We start from the raw sequence: 17,073 nt of genomic DNA, 5'->3' as shown, positions 1-17,073 counted from the left end.
GAACTTTATTCATCTAAAAAACAGCTCACCATGTGTCAAGTGCACAATGCCCTAATTTGCAGTCAAACTGAGTGTTGACATCAACAAAGCACTCATTATCTTGTTACTAAAATGTTTTATTCATGTTTTTGATCAAGAGTTTCATGGCATTCAATGCAATTTGTCTTGTGGGGCTTTTCTTCCAGATGAGCTTTACGTTACGTTATCATACAGCTTTCATGATGACAACTTTATCTTGAAAAATTCTAAATATTTCTGATATAGTTACGGTCACCCCCATTCTTTCCCACTTTTCTCTCTCTTTGTAGGTGGGAATTTTAAAACTAAACTATATTGTCACCCTGGAGATATTGTCAAATTCTCTTCCAATTGCAATTTTACATAGCACTAATGTTGGCATATGTGCCTAACAGTGTTAAATACTCATTCCACCCACCATTTTCAGATTTATAACACTTAAAAATTTGATCTGAACTGAAATCATTAACTTCATGTCATCCAGAAATATAATCCTCCATTCAGTTCTTCTGAGAGTACCAAATTAACCTCTTCATTCTCTTTTCCCATTCCCACATCTACAAAGAAACCAATGTTTCCATCTGTCAGTACAACCTTCTATTGCTTCTTTGACAAAGTATTACCCTTGCTTTTAAAAAATTCTTCTCTCATTAAGAAAGTCCACTCATTATAAATCACTTTAATATACAAGAATATCAGAATCACCTTCACAATTTTGTCTCTTCCTAGTCCCCTTAGTTAATTCTTATCTTTCTTAAGGGTTGGATCTATTTATTTTAGATTACAAAATAATCAGAAAACAGTTTTATTAATGAAGTTCACTAAATATGAAACAATTGATTTGAGTATTTTTAAAATAAGGCCTTCAATATTCTTGATGGGATTCTACCGATTCAATCCTTGTTCAACTAGGATAATAATAATGAGCTTTCAGTTGCTCTAAAAGAGAGGGTCTTATGTACAATGCACATTTAACGCACACTTAATGGTGTATCACAGTATTAAAATGTGCCCTTAACCTATTTAAGTAACATTTTAAAAATATTTTAATTTAAGCTTGGGGCAAGGAGAGTTATTATTATAAATTTAAAGACTTGCAACAACTGCTAATATAGTAAATTAAAAGTTGTTCAAATTTCAAATATAGCATGACATATTCCATAATTGATATTTATATCAATATTCTGATACAAAATTTCAACCTTTTCTATCTATAGCTAAACACCTGCCATATTCCATAATTACATTGCTTTTCATAAAACACTTCCCTGGTAACTTAAATAAATCACTGCAATGGTTCTTTGCCCTCTGCCACCAAACTTTTCTCTTCATTGCTTTTTATTAGCAAAATGCAAGTGACACACTAAAAATCAGGCAAAGCAAAGAAGCAAGGGAACCACAGATAACGTTGCTCAGGAGGTCCACCAAGGTCCTGGGTATGAATACTCGCATGCACATCTGGGATCCCTCTAAAGTCCATGGTTTTGTAATATGCAAAGCTAACATTTGCTTTTGGGTGATCAAAGCCAAAGGCAGAAGTTCAACTATTAAGAGCTCTCTAGGCTTCCCTTAATTTCTCCATGTACAGCTTTTAGAAAGTTGAACATACTGAATAAGACATAACGAAATTGAAGAATTGTGTAAATGAAATCAAGACAGGCTTTACTAAGCCATAAGCATTTACTGTAAAGGGTTCCACTGGTTTTTGTTCCCCTATGGTCTTAAACATTTCAAGATTTGTATAATACCAGACTATTAAGCTGCATGTTCTTTTCACTGTTCTTTAAATTGCAATGAATTTGTTAGGTTCTAGTAAGTTCTGGGCCAAAGAGCTAGATAAATGGTACCTCATCCCTCCTGCTGCTAGAGTGAAATACAAGATCAGCCCAATGCTAGTTCAAGTAAAAGTTTAGAATGGGAGTAAAGCCAGGAAGCAAACTATTAATACTTGATGGTCTTCTTAAATGGGCCTGACACCAGTTACATGCCAGGCTCTTAACCCTGAGGCAGAACTGAGGTATTAAAGGAAGGGAGAAAAGCAGTCTTTATCAAAATGATACTATCACAAAGCTTTTTTGCCTAGTGGCACACTAATAAAGACACAGCTAATGAGCGTGCAAAAATGAATATACAAATACAGTCATGTGTTGCATAACAATGGTTTCAGACCACATATACCATGGTGGTCTCATAAAACTGTAACAGAGCTGAAAAATTCCTCTTACCTAGCGGATTTGTGTTACAATTGCCTACAGTATTCAGTACAGTTACCTGCTGTACAGGTTTGTAGCCTAGGAACAATAAGCTGTACCATATAGCCCAGGTGTGCAGTAGGCTATGCATACAGGTTTGTGGAAGTACACTCCATGATGTTCACCCAATGAGAAGACTGCCTAATGACACCTTTTTCAGAACATATCCCCATCATTAAGCAATGCATGACCATAAATAAAATTGTGCTGCTTATGATTTGGGATACAACTAGCCAACTTCAGCAAAGAGCAAGGAAAGAACTCAACAGTTTTATGCACAGCTGACAAAAAAGCTTTAAAAAGTTACCGCTGACGATCTGACTTGTATGTGGCTGTCAGCTCATCAAACATGGTGCTGTTCATTTCCATAAATGCCTTCAACACATTGTACACTAACGCCACAATAGCCCTGCGAAGCACAGAAAAATGGGGGCATATTAGTTAGTCTTACATACTGGGATGCTGAATGAAGAAAGCAGAAGCCCAACTTTGGTCTGCATGAGTTCCTTGTACTGTGTATTGTCTCCATCCCTTTTTAGTTGGAACACCTAGAAGTGACCCACAGTTCATTTCCACATCGAGAGGTTTATTCTTTACTATTCAAGGCCAGATATGTTTCTGAGGGGTGGTAAAATTAGAACAAAAAAATCTAATTTTGCCCTCTATTAATTATTGGTGCCCAGAATAAACTTGTCTGTGGGCAATGAATAACTTCATTTAATAAAAAGGCAAGTACAAAAATAAAGCAACTTTACTCTAAAAGAAGCACCTGTGATAGGACCAACCTTAGACACCTGGATTTGCATAGTATTTTAAAGTAATAATATACATAATTCAGCAACATCAGAAGCTGTTCCCATAGAAACAAATATTTTATATATACATATACACACATATATATGTACATAAAAATGATTCATATGCAAAGATATGATATCAAGCCCCTGTAAGATGGGCAGTTTAATATGAGTTATTTGTCTGGCTGTGATTTGCTTTAGTGCACCCACTCCTGCTTGTCTCCTTGCTGACCTGATACATACGTTGGTAAGACAAGTGGCAAACTGGCAATGGCTATTAGCTCTGAAACACTATACAGCTAAATAGCCAAAATGGTGGCCCATACTTATCTAGTGGAAAAATAAGCTCTTGGGCAATGTGAGGTCTGTGCAATGATGAGTTTGACAGCTTCAGACTGGAGTCTAAATAGCTTTACCCTCTGCAAAAATATCCGTTGCTTCCGTTTTGCAACAAACATGCTCCCAATACCGCTGAAAAAGGCATTGGTAAAAATTAAGCCACAGATTAAATAAACCATGAGTCTGATGTTTCTAAAACATTTACAAGAAAGTGCATTTGCTGTGTAGCCTCTTCCCTGTGCCCATTAAAAGGAAAATTTAGGTTCCCTCCTGTCAAGATTCCAAGGACCTTCCTCACAAGGGCAATGATGGAGAAGTACTAAAGACAGTACACTGGACAGTTAGACACGTGCTAGAACCATCTCTAGGTCCTCAAGAGACTATCTTTATGGGATTTAATTGTTTACCACCTCCTTATTTTTACAAGGTCTATTAATAAAATTTGGCAGATTTGAAAAATGAGAAAATATGCTTTTTTAAATTACGTGCAAAAATTTCAAAGACAAACATATGAATATACTGAATTACACCTACTAATATTTTAATGCCATAGTAAATTTTGCTTCCATTCCACAGAAAAAATACATAAGGTCATTCAAATATAGAATACTTTAATTTCATGGGGCTGGATATTAAACATCTCCTTGAAGATTTTAAACTCTGTCTTTTCCAAGAGAATATGTATACTGACTGAGTTGGTTGTTAAGAAATGATCTTGCTAAAATGCAAATCTAGTCAGGACATTTCCTTCCTTACAAGCCTTTAGCTTGGTGAAGGCCCATGTGAACCCTGTGTTTCCTTTTCTAGCCTACCTTCCAGAACTCTCCCCAAAAAGCCTTGTACCTTAGCCCTCTCCCAAACTCACAAGTCTCAGAACTTGATAGGTGCTTTTTACATTTTTGTGCCTTTTTGTGTGCTGCATGGACCCACTGTCTGAATGGGCTTTTCCCCATCCCATCCACCTGCCAAATTCCTTTAAGATTCAGCTTGAGCACTGCCACTCCATCTATACCCACAAACCTCTCCTCTCAGCCCCAGAGCATCCCCCCAAAATATCTTGCTACCTTCAGAGATAGTCAGGAAGCCTCTCAAGTAAACAGATATTTTAACAAAACAGCACAAAATATGTGTTTATTTGTGGGTATCTCCAACCAGTCAGTGAATTTTGAAAAGGTGGGGAGATTTTATCTATTCACAAATCTGTCTTCAGCAGCAAGCACAGCATCTGGCACAAAGCATTCAAGACATTTTATTGAGAAAAAGGGGAAGGAAGGGAGAGAGAGAGGAAAGGATGAGAAAGGGGAGGGGAGGAAAGAAACTGAAAACCTACGGATTCCAATGTTCTTTCGAAATCCTATAAAGACTGGAAAACATGATGGGAAGGATGACATTAGAGTTTTCTTCTATCAAACTCATGATGTATTCATTATTCCAATAATAGAGTGCCCTTTCTGCCACCTTTGGGAAAAGAAAAATAAAATGTTAAGAGGGAGAAAAAGACAAAGGTAAAATAAAATTATAATCTTTCCAAAGAAAAATATTTTAAAAAACTGTTTTTAAATCATTCATTCAAACATAAAATTAAATATTAATCATATTTTACATTTTTTATGGATTTAAAATCCCTCATGTTCCAAAATGTTTCATCAATTTGAGTAAGGAAAATAAGTAAATTTTCCTGTTAATTTATATACTCCTCTAATTCTGCCCATGTCATCTGATTCTACATTTTCCTGACAAAGCTCCCATGCTGCAAACATCTTTGCCCTCCTTCCACATCCCATACCATTGTCCCGATCACTTTAGTTAGCATCCTACAGGTTCCCTTCCCAGCTCACCTCTTTCATCCTACACACTCAAATCAACCACAGGGCCCAGCATGTGGCTGGCGTTCAGTCACAGCTGATGAGAAAAACCCATAGTCACCCATCCCTGGAGAGGGCCACACGTTCTAATCACCCCCTATGGGCAGGCACTGTGCCTACAGTAGGTAGAAAATATCCTCATCACCACCATCCAAGAAGTAGTACCATTGTGCTCGTTTTACAGATAAGAACAGAGGTTCAGAGAGATGGGGTAACCTATGCAAGGTTACACTGCCAGCAAAAAGCTGGGGACTCACTTTCAGGGCTCCTACCAGAGTTAGTTTCTGGTCCCTTCCTTTGAACTGGACAAGCCAGTACACTGGCTGCACCTACACCCACCTGCTAGCTAAGATCCCTTTTCTCTGCTTATCATGCCATCAACTGACTCTAATTTGATTTGCTGGGCCTGGCTTGCTTATCTTGAATTTTATGAATTCAAGGAACACCTCAAAAACAAAACCTAAAATCTCTAAAAAGGATTGTTACATGGGGAAAGGAAAAAGAATAGCTTCCTTCAGTCATATAGATTAAGAAATTACATTTTAGAAGGGAACAAAATGGTAGAAGATGTACCCACCAATAGACTCTGAGAAATTAGAACCTTTACATTTACATTACTCAACTTGGTCCAAAAAATTCCTGAGACTCATTGTACTAGACCCTGGGCATACAAATAAAACAATCATGATTAAATGTTTACTATATGCCAAGGCTCTGTGCTAAGTGTTCCACACATATATTATCTCACTAAATTCTCACAACCAACCAACCAAATTGATACCATTATTCTATTTTACTGAAGAGGAATCTGAGGCTCCGAGAAGATAAGCTATTGGCTCAAGGTCATACAACTAGCAAGTGACGGACTCCAAAAGAGACTCGACTCTTAACTTCTTTATTCTGTTATCCCTAAGGAGTTTATATGCTGGTGGGGAAAGTGGGTGTCTATGAGCCTATCCAACATAAACTGTGACAGATGCTGAATCAGACACATGACGAAAGCACCAGGAGAAAGAGCAGAATGAATAATCCAGATGATTTGGGGGAGAGAATGGCGGCGGGAACGTAATATAGGAGGTGGCATTTAAGCTGGGCTTCGAAGAATGAAGGAAAGAAGGTAAGTGCATTCCAGGTAGATGGAATTGCAAAAAGGAGAGCAGAGGCACCAACAAGGTCAGTGTGTTTGGGAACCAACCAAGCAAATGGGATAGCTGATGCGGATGGAGCACGAGGCAAGGAAAGGGCTGCAAGAAAGGAGGAATGGGAATGAGGTTGTTCTGAACCTTGTGACTGAAAGGAAGAATGCTCAGTTAGACCACAGGAGGATGCCAGTAAAGGAGGAGGGACTCGGATTTTCCCTCATCCAATTATGAGTGTAATATTTACACCTGCTACTTAACTCTAAAGAGTACCTTAATTTCTATTTATCTACTTTTTAATACATAAAATCACTTATGGAAAGAAAGTATATCCAGCCCCTTAAAGAGAAAAGGTGTTATTTATGCAAAGTAAAAATTACTGTGTCTGACACTAGCACAAAACCACTACTCTCCTGGTACCCACCTTCTACACACAGTGACAGCGTCACTTACTGGGAAACCTCTGACCCCAGTGACACACCTGGGGCAAACAATGACAAGTGTCTGACTACACAGAGTGGGTACTCAATAAATGTTTGCTGGATCAACCAATGGACACGTAACAAATAAACAGCCTCTTGCCTTTGTTTTCAGGTTTACTTCTGTCAAAAAATTTAAAATTCTTGTTTCTTTCCACTAGGTACTGAATTATGTCCCCCCCCCATAATTCATATGTTGAAGTTCTAACCCCACTGTGACTATATGTGGACATAGGACTTTTAGGAGATAATCAAGGTTAACTGAAGTCATAAGGGTGGGTGTAAATCAGAGAAGACCCATGGCCATAAAGGAAGGAGAGCGTGAGATCGCCCCCTCTCTGTGTATGCACACAGCAGGAAAGGCCATGTGAGACACAGCAAGAAGGGGGGATTCTGCACACCGGATAGCGGGACCTCATCAGAAACCAACCCTGCTGGCACCCTGATCTCAGACATCCAGCCTCCAGAACTGTGAGAAAATAAAATCTCTATTGTTTAAGCCATCAGACTATGGCATTTTGTTACGACAGCCTTAGCTAACTAAGACACTGTCTCTCTACTTAAGCCTCCATGGTGATGCATATTTTAAAACAGATTCCTGTTCCCTTCACCTCCATGATACTAAAAACATCCTGATGAAATCTGAAAAATTAGGTAAACATTCTAGATGTTTGTGCACTACAGGCCCTGGGTAATATCAAAATATCTATATACCAGTCTGTAATTTCTCTATTTTATCTAGGCATGTGTTATATCTGAACACTTGATATAATACTTTCTACTTTTTTGTTTTTTGAGGTTTTTGTTTGGTTTTGTGGCACAACTGTTAGATTGTCATAAGATCACTGCTTTAACATACCAACATGTCTTTAGGTCAAAAATTAAAGCAATAGCCAATATTTCTGACTATGCAGGACAATGACAGCTTAGGGGAAAAGTCCACCACACTTGTTAGAGGTGTGGTTCTGTGCTGACAAGCAGTACGTAAAAAGTCAATTCTCAGGTTTGTGATATGGACCTTCAGTGAGACAGCCTAAGGATAAACCTAAAGTGTGTTCAATCCGGATCACCTTCTTTTCTCCTGGTGGGGTCCCTAGCACTGCAGCTACGACCTCAAGAAAACAGTTCCCTGTGTTCCCCCGAGTAGCCACGAGGAGGCAGAGCAGTGCTGCTGGAAGGTTATGGGCTCTAGCAAGAAGCTACACCTAAGATCAAAACTTGGCTCTACTGCCTGTGAACCTGGGACCTTGAGCAAAGGGTTCTCCGAGCCTTATTGTTTTTTTTTAATCTAGAAAATTTTCAGAGGATAAAGTGAAGTTTATAAATAATGTATGTAAAGCACATAGCACAGTATGGAATATTAGGGTTCTCTTTTCCTTTTAAGCATTATTTAGCATTCTCTCTTACACACTTATAGAAACCCTACCAGCCCAATTATTCAGCAATTTACCCAAAACACTTTTTGCCACTTTAAGCTTCGGTGTTCACGTTTGTAATTCTGTAAAAAACATAATGCCCTCCTTGCAGGGTGTTATGAGAATTAACATTACTGGACAGAAAGCACCATTACTGCTGTTATATAGTAGGTACTCAAGATAAAGGTGGCTATAGTTAAAATTATTATCATCATTGGAGAAAACAGCAAACAAACAATAGGTAGCTAGTGTCCATTACATTTTTTTCAACACAAATAAAATTTAACCCAAATTAATTCATGTTGCAATTCACTCTGGCTCATGTTCTCTTTACTACTAACCTGAAAATGGGGACTAGATACACACTTAGCAATTTGTTTAAACAAAGGTTCTTGAATTTTAACAAATTGTGAAGGTTCAATCACATCCAATATTTCTTCCAGCTCCCCAAGGAACATGACCTGTAAGTACAAGCAAAACACAAAACATGAGGCATTCCATTAAAAAATCCATATAAGCAGTGAGGATTAATGAGTTTTAGTTAGTTTTAAGTTTGTACTATTTTAAGAAAAATTTACACATAAAACCAAATACAAATGAGCCAGGTATTATCCCACTTTAGAAGATGTTCATTTCACAAAGAATTCACCATAGGGGCCGGGCGCTGTGGCTCACGCCTGTAATCCTAGCTCTTGGGAGGCCGAGGCGGGCGGATTGCTCAAGGTCAGGAGTTCAAAACCAGCCTGAGCAAGAGCGAGACCCCGTCTCTACTATAAATAGAAAGAAATTAATTGGCCAACTGATATATATATATAAAAAAATTAGCCGGGCATGGTGGTGCATGCCTGTAGTCCCAGCTACTCGGGAGGCTGAGGCAGAAGGATCACTCGAGCCCAGGAGTGTGAGGTTGCTGTGAGCTAGGCTGACGCCACGGCACTCACTCTAGCCTGGGCAACAAAGCGAGACTCTGTCTCAAAAAAAAAAAAAAAAAAAAAAGAATTCACCATAGGGTACTTCGTCAAAGCAAGTTCCCTACAGCATTGCAAATATAATTCTACTTACTTGGAAAACTACTCTATTCACTATGTATATTACACAGAATAAGGAGAACTTACACCCCACACTGGGGCTCCTGGGAAGCAGTACTTTCCCTGTAGGGCTCTCCTCTCTATTGCTAGCAACTGAGCAATCTCCCCTGAATGCTTTTTTAAAACAATAGGAGGGTGGCCCTCCTACATGGATAAGCAAAAGTCCAAATGTAGTCATTTGCCAGATAGTTATTATAGCCCCTGCAATGTGCTAGGTGCCCCTCCAGGATATACAGAACAGATAAAGTCTTAGAAACACAAATGAGCAGACTCACCCACATACAGGCACCACTTTAAACTCAATAGCACACACTGACCCATTCTCCACACTTACATACAAACACAATTGCTCTCTACAGAGCACAAGAAATCTCGTGGCCTCGGCACTGTATGCCATGACAAACAGAGCATTTAGATCACAATACAGAGCCAAATCAATAGTGGAAGTCGATTGTTTTAAATATAATGGAAAAATGACAGAGAAATAAAAACCAATTTACCTACTTAGACATGAAAAAAATAATTACCTTGGAAAAAAAATTAAGTCTGAAAAATGGCAATGCTTTCTTATCTTGAGATGCACCTGGGTAGCAATGCATGGCTTAATTTTATTTAACAGGTATTAAGAAATAAGATGATCTCAAATTGTATAAAATAGGGTTTGGAGAATTGAAGTTAATTTGAGAAGAAGGGTGTTTTCCTCTAAAAGGAAAATACAGTAGACCCTTTCCATCTGTCGACATGTACACATAGATGTTCTCCTAAAGTCTATCAAAATATAAAACTAACAGCTGACCTATTTTCTGGGCCATTTTCCACATGGCTTCTAACCGTTCAGAAGAGTATCTGCAGATCTGCTGTCCAATTAGGTCCACCTCTAAGCCAAGAAGCCTCACTTACTCCCCGACAACAACCTCACACAGTAGTACACACCTAGCTAGTTCTCAGCAAAGATACAAATGATTGCAGGTCTGAACCGTCCAGGGTCACTTGTGAATGGCTGAAACTAAAGGTCTACTATAAATTGTAAGACAGTAAGATTCCATCTATACTATGCTTTCAAGTGGGTATTTGGGCAGGTTGCTTTGGCATCTTCCTACAGTGACAGTAAAACCTCCATACTATGAAGGAGGTCACTAGGAAAGTGACATCAACAGAGCTAGACAACTGGACACATGACTGGGGCCTGGCCTGCACTCACCTGATGCCAAGCACCACAGTGAATAAAAACCCAAGGTGCAGAGGTCAGGGAGGCAGGGTCTGGCCTAATCTCCTGTTCTTAGTGTTCTTGGGCAAGGTACTTAACCTCTCTACAGTTTCATAATTAGTGAAACAAAATTTTATAGCCCTTAATAGAGCTACAGTGAGGTTCAGAAGAGATAGTGTATTTTTGCACATACTTAGCCCAATGCCTGGCACTTGGCAAAGTATTTAGTAAGCTATTAACACTTTCTGACATTAATTACTTACCTCTTTTTGACTACACGTTTTAGGCCAAAATTTCATTAACCCCCTAATAACCTAAAATGAAAAAGAGAAAAACAAATGGCACTTAATTTTTTCATATACGCTTCTAGGAAAGGTGGTTTCCTTCAGTGTTTTTAAATTATGGAATAAATACTTACAGGTTCTGTGAGTGAAGGATCTTTCTCCAGAAATTGTACTATACAATATGCCAGCTGAAGAAAACAAAAAAAATGAAAGACAAAATTTTACATTCTATATAGTAAGGGTTCAAAAGGTATATTATTAAAACTTCCTAAAAAAGTTTCTGGACTGGTTTTAATAACTTTACATTTGATTCATTTTAACTATTATAAAATAAAATATATATGAAACAAAATAAAAAGCCACTTTTTCAAGCCAAAAATTGACACTAATAAGGCTCCAGGGGAATTTGTAAAAAAGAGTATTGGAACATGAAGTATCCAGCTAATGAAAAACAGAGGTGAAATATCACATTCAGTGTATCGTGAAAGTATCTCAGCTACACACAGTTTGAGCCACATCTCATGGGCTTTCTTTCTCTTTCCGCTACCATCAACAACTCTGGGCTTTACTGTGGTCCCAGAAGAGTCCTCTGTGGGAAGCAGGCACTTACTAAAAACCTTGCCGATTGTCTGAAATGGCACATGCAAACTAAAGCAGATTCATGGAGAAATAAAAGGTTGTGTCTGCCAGTAAGAATTGGAGAAATACAAAAAGAATTCTACATCTGTTGCTAACACATCAAAGTAAGAATTCTTTTAAATAATCACCAAATGTGATATCCCATTTCAAAAACTAAAGGCAAGATCTGTAAAAGGGCTTGTAAAGATTCTTGGACAACAACACTACTGTCACAGAACAACATTTTGGTGGTGTTCTAAATTAGAAACATATGGACTAATTTTTCCTCAAAATACAAAATTTCACATTTAAAGAGGAATACTGCTTAGAAAAATGTACATTTTTGAGCAACTCAAAACGTTCCCATGGGGGCGGGGGCAGTCAGATGTCTGAAATACTAAAACTGAAAAAACCACGAGATAATGATCTACTCTCTGTGACATGCTTACCATGCAAGACAGTGTTAGCACGGAAATTAGAGTGGAGACAAGACAGGGTATGCTTTTTAAAGTGATGAGGGCTTAAAAAAAGATGTGAAAATACTGATCGATTTGTTTACTTGTGAGAGTATTTATTTGTATATAGAAAGTGAGGAAATGGTGAATGAACTAGAGGGAGCAAAAGGCAACTGATAAACTAATGCAAAGTAAAGACAGAACAAAATACTCAAAACATTAAAAAATGCTTACATCTATCCAAAGATCTACATCTGGAAAACTCACATACATTATATGCAATATGTTCAGTATATAACTGTGTGAACTTAGGCAAGTCATTTAAAATGAGATGACTGAACAAAGGCTCTTTGTTCCCATCATTCCCATCATTCTACTGTGCACAGAAGAAAATATACACATTTATATTTCCCTCGGGGAGTATTTTAAACTTTAGCAAGTCTCTTTTTTAAGAAATTAAGGAAATATCAAAGATACACTAAATTTGCCAACTTTTTGCTTCCAAAAATAGTATAAAATTCTACCTGGGCATGGAAGAGAGATAAGCTCCTGACAGTGTGTAAAGGGATCAACACTTTCACCAGAAACTGTTTGTGTTCTGCCTTAAGAGGTAAAGCAAAGCCATTGATAATACTAGGAAAAAGAAAAGAGACACAAATTAGCAATGTTACCACAAGCTAAATTGAGACACACTGTTCTTGTGAGATTGGTTAAACTTAATCGGTTTATGTTTGTAAAGAACAACCTAATACCCATCCCAGTGACATCCAAAATTTCTTAGTTACTTCAAAAAAGACATTTCAGTAGGAAGGAATTAAGGGAGGAAGAAAATTTGCCTATGATAAGCCAACAAAGGCTCCTGTGCTCTTAAAATTAGTTGGATGCTTCCCAAAAGCTCTTTATCAAAAACTCTTTATTTTCCTTCCCTTTTCCTTCTCTAAATAACTGCCTGCCTTGCTCACTTCCTCTTTAAATATGACTGTTTCCATTTCCAGACAACACTTCTCATGCCTGAAATCTCTATCCAGCCTAGGACAGTCACTGAGAGAAAACCCTGTGATTCCACCTTCCTTTTCTCCTCATATTAGGAAGAAAGACTAAGTAATTTCATTGCCCAGTCACATGACCCTCCCTTGTGTGTGGAAGCTTACATAACAGCAATGTCTTTCCAATTCATTCCACTACTCTAGGCAGCAGCTGTTCAAGAACTACACCTGGGTACACAGTTCTTTTGAAAATGACAATCTTTCCAATTTACTATAAACTTGCTTTGAACACATATGACAAAGGACAGATAGCCTAGAAACTAATGAACCTAAGATGTTTTGGAGTAACTGGCCTGACTGCAATTAGATGTATCATCTCTGTAGCAATGAATGAACTGTTAGCTCCTCCAGTCATTCCAGTGGAACTAGCAATGCGTAATTGTGGAGCAAAGGAAATAGGAAATCGTGTCTTATAGAGTCATTTGGGGAACATGCTAATAAGCACAAATGAGAGCGACCCAATGTACATACAGCAAGAGATCTAGGGCAGCAGTTCCCTATGTCACCTGAACCTAATTTTCAGAATGACATTCACCTGAGATTAGCAAGTCACTAAAAAGTGCTTACCTTCCTAATATTTCCAGCAGTTCAGCTACACCATTGAAGTGTTCTGTTTCATAAACAAACCTTAAAAAAGAAAAGGAAAGAAAGGCAGGCGGGGGTGGGGGGTAGAAAGAAATCAGTACACCGTGTTCAAATATTTGAGGTTTATTTAATAATTCTATAAAAAACACCAACTTAGCTGCTGCTTCTTCTACCCCCACCCTCCACTTACCTTAGAAAAATATTGTTAATCTGTTTTCGGATAAATGCTCTAAGACCAAGAAACTTGCCATAAATTCTGTGTAAGACTGTTTTTAAGTAGTCCCGTTCCCGAGGGTCTTCACTGTCAAATAGCTCCAAAAGCTGTTGTAAATGAAATACAATATAGCTGTCAAAGGCAGTGAAGGATTTAGCAATTCTATCTCTCATTATTTAATATCCCTTCCTTCCTTCCTCACAAGTTTATTGAGCATCTGTATGTGCTAAGCATAGTGCTAGTCTTTAGGAACAGAGTGATAAATAAGTCAGACAAGGGGCTTATGTTCTAGTGAAGAAGTACATAACCGTAACAGTAATAACAATAATAATAATAGCTAACATACATGTAGCACTTCTATGATCATCAGGCAATTTTTGAAATAATCTACATGTATTAATCCTCCCCATGAATTAGTTTTAGCCCCATTTTTCAGATGAGGAAGATGGGACACAAAAAGGTTAAGTAAGTTGCCCATGGTCTCACAGCTAATACATAGTAGAATTTGATCCCAAGTAGTCAAGGCTGAAAGTCTGTGTAATTCAACCACTATACTATGCTACTGAGCTTATATTCCAAGTATACAGTTAAGATAAGCCTTCAGCTCTACCAGAACATACAGGTAAATGAAACAATCTAAACCAAAACACACACCAAAAAATTCCCAATGATACTGTCAATGTTCTCCTTCTAAATCTGGATTCTTGTTACATAGGCGTGCTTCATTCTGTAAATATTCATTGAAGTGAACATTTACTATTTCTGTATGTTTGTTATACATGACTAACATTTTTAAATTCCCAATCATTTGTAATCTAAAGTTAATAACTGAATCCTGATAACATCATATCTATATACTCATAATGAGACTCATACAACTAATCCAAAAGAGGTAACAAGCTAAAGTCTCAGGCCAAATGAGATTCAATCCAAACCCTAGAATAAAAAAATTCCAGCTGCTTTGTTTTTGCAGAAATTGACAAGTTGATTCTAAAATTTATATGGAAATACAAGAGACCCAGAAAAGCCAAAATAATCTTGGGGAAAAAAAGAACAAAGTTGGAAGACTTATACTTCTCAATTTCAAAACTTAGCATTATGGAGCCAAACTCATAGTAATCAAGACAGTGTGATACTGGAATAAAGACAAAGATCAAAACAATAGAATCGAGACTCCAAAAATAAACCATAACATTTACAGTCAACTGATTTTCAACAAGGATGCCAAGACATTTTAATGGGGAAAGAACAGTCTTTTCAACAAATGATGCCAGGACAACTGGATATCCACAAGCCAAAAGAATAAAGTTAGACTCCTACCTCATACCATATACTCAAATTAACTCAAAATGGACAGTCAACCTAAGGGTAAGAGCTAAATCATAAAACAATTAGAAGAAAACATAAGAATAAGTCTTTATGACCCTAGATTAGGTGATGGTTTCTTAGATATGATACCAAACCATAAGGAACAAAAGAAAAAATAAAGTAGAGTTCATCAAAATTAACCCTCTGCACTCGGATGTCGAGTGTGACTCGACACAGTTAACAAAATTATAGAGATTAATTAAAATTACTCTTTGAATGTATCAATAATTTGAAATATTAAAAAATCCAAATAAATAAGTTTGTATGAAAAGAAACTCTAGTTTTTTATTCTACTGCCACGCTTTGTAAAATCTGGGGTATTTAAAAAATTAAATCCCAAGTAGAATAAAGGAATCCAGAAAAAAGCAAGCGAGTGCAAAGGGTTAAAAACATTCATGCTTCAAAGGACACCATCACGAAAGTAAAAAAGACAACCCACAGAATGGGAGATGATACAGTTGACCCTTGACCAACTTATAATAGGTCCACTTATACACAAATTTTCTTTGGCCTCTGCCACCCCTGAGACAGCAAGACCCACCCTTAGACAGCAAGATTAAGCCTTCTTCTTTCTGTCTGCCTACTCATTGTGAAGACAATGCAGATGAAGACCTTTATGATGATCTACTTCCACTTAATGAATAATAAATATATTTTCTCTTCCTTATGACTTTAACATTTTTTTCTCTAGCTTACTTCATTATAAGACTATAGTATATAATATGTATTAATGTATATAAAATATGTGTTAATCAATTATTTATCAGTAAGGCTTCCCAACAAAAGTAGGCTATCAGTAGGTGGGGGGAGTCAAAGTTATACATGAATTTTCAACTGTGCAGGGAATTTGGCACTCCAACTCATGTGGTGTTCAAGGCTCAACTGTATTTGCAAATCTCTGGTAAGAGACTAGTATCCACAGTATACAAAGAACTCTTAAAGCTCAGTAAAAAGACAGTCCAATTTAAAAATGGACAAAGAATTTTTTTAATAGACAAATCCCAAAGAAGCTATATAAACAGCCAATAAACCACATGAAAGGGTACTCAATTTCATTGATTATTACAGAAATGTGAATCAAAAACAGCAAGGAGATATCTCTCATCGGATGGCTGTAATCAAAAAGAGGGATAATAAAAAGTGCTGGCAAGGATGTACAGAAATCGGAATCTTCATATATCATTGGTAAGAATGTAAAATGATGTAGCTACTTTGGAAAACAGTTTGGTGGCTCCTCAAAATTTCCAGGGTTGTTATATGACTAAGCAATTCCACTCCCAGGTATATACCCAACAGAACTGAAAACACGTGTCCATATAAAATTGTGTACACAGATGTTCATAGTAGCAATATTCATAATAGTCAAAAACTAAAACAATCCAAATGTCCATCACCTATCACCTAATGAATGAATAAACAAAATGTGGTACAATGGAATAGTATCCAGCCACAAAAAGGAATGAAGATACATGTTACAACATGAATTAATTTTTCAAATATCATGCTAAGTAAAAGAAACTAGACAAAGAAGGCCAAATAATATATGATTCCACTTCCATGAAATATCCAGAAGAGACAAATCCATAGCAACAAAAAGGAGAATGGGGAGTAATGGGTATGGATTTCTTTGGATGATGATAAAAATGTTCTGCAATTATACTATGGTGATGGTTGTAAAACTCTGTAAATATACTAAAAAACAGTGAACTAGAAACTTTAAAAGAATGAATTTTGTGGTATATGAACTATAACTCAATAAATCTGCTACCTTTTTAAAAATCATGTTGGTAAATTCCTCTGGATGAAGAACAAACTTGGAGATTGGCTTCAATTTTACTGAGGTTTTTATATTCATCATTATTGTAATGATGCAAAACTCATAGTTCTAATATCTTTATAACAAA

General features: G+C 37.1%; 1 protein-coding gene across 2 annotated transcripts in view; it reads right to left on the bottom strand.

Moving 5' to 3' along the window:
• Positions 1-17,073, bottom strand: part of PPP2R5E (protein phosphatase 2 regulatory subunit B'epsilon) — a 153,151-nt gene that overhangs the window by 6,753 nt on the left and 129,325 nt on the right. For both annotated transcript variants that reach the window (XM_012777661.2, XM_012777662.2), the window contains exons 6-13: positions 13,778-13,908; positions 13,570-13,629; positions 12,481-12,589; positions 11,018-11,071; positions 10,863-10,913; positions 8,646-8,765; positions 4,737-4,864; positions 2,578-2,679 (exon numbers count right to left, since the gene is read on the bottom strand). In XM_012777661.2, the coding sequence (XP_012633115.1) occupies positions 2,578-2,679; positions 4,737-4,864; positions 8,646-8,765; positions 10,863-10,913; positions 11,018-11,071; positions 12,481-12,589; positions 13,570-13,629; positions 13,778-13,908 (755 nt within the window). The remainder of the gene's footprint in view (positions 1-2,577; positions 2,680-4,736; positions 4,865-8,645; positions 8,766-10,862; positions 10,914-11,017; positions 11,072-12,480; positions 12,590-13,569; positions 13,630-13,777; positions 13,909-17,073) is intronic.

The sequence above is a fragment of the Microcebus murinus genome, chromosome 6 (genome assembly GCF_040939455.1).
Source record: "Microcebus murinus isolate Inina chromosome 6, M.murinus_Inina_mat1.0, whole genome shotgun sequence".
In the NCBI taxonomy this organism is placed as follows: Eukaryota; Metazoa; Chordata; class Mammalia; order Primates; family Cheirogaleidae; genus Microcebus; species Microcebus murinus.
Note: the sequence above shows the minus strand (reverse complement) of the source record. Positions and strands in the feature narration are given on the sequence as shown.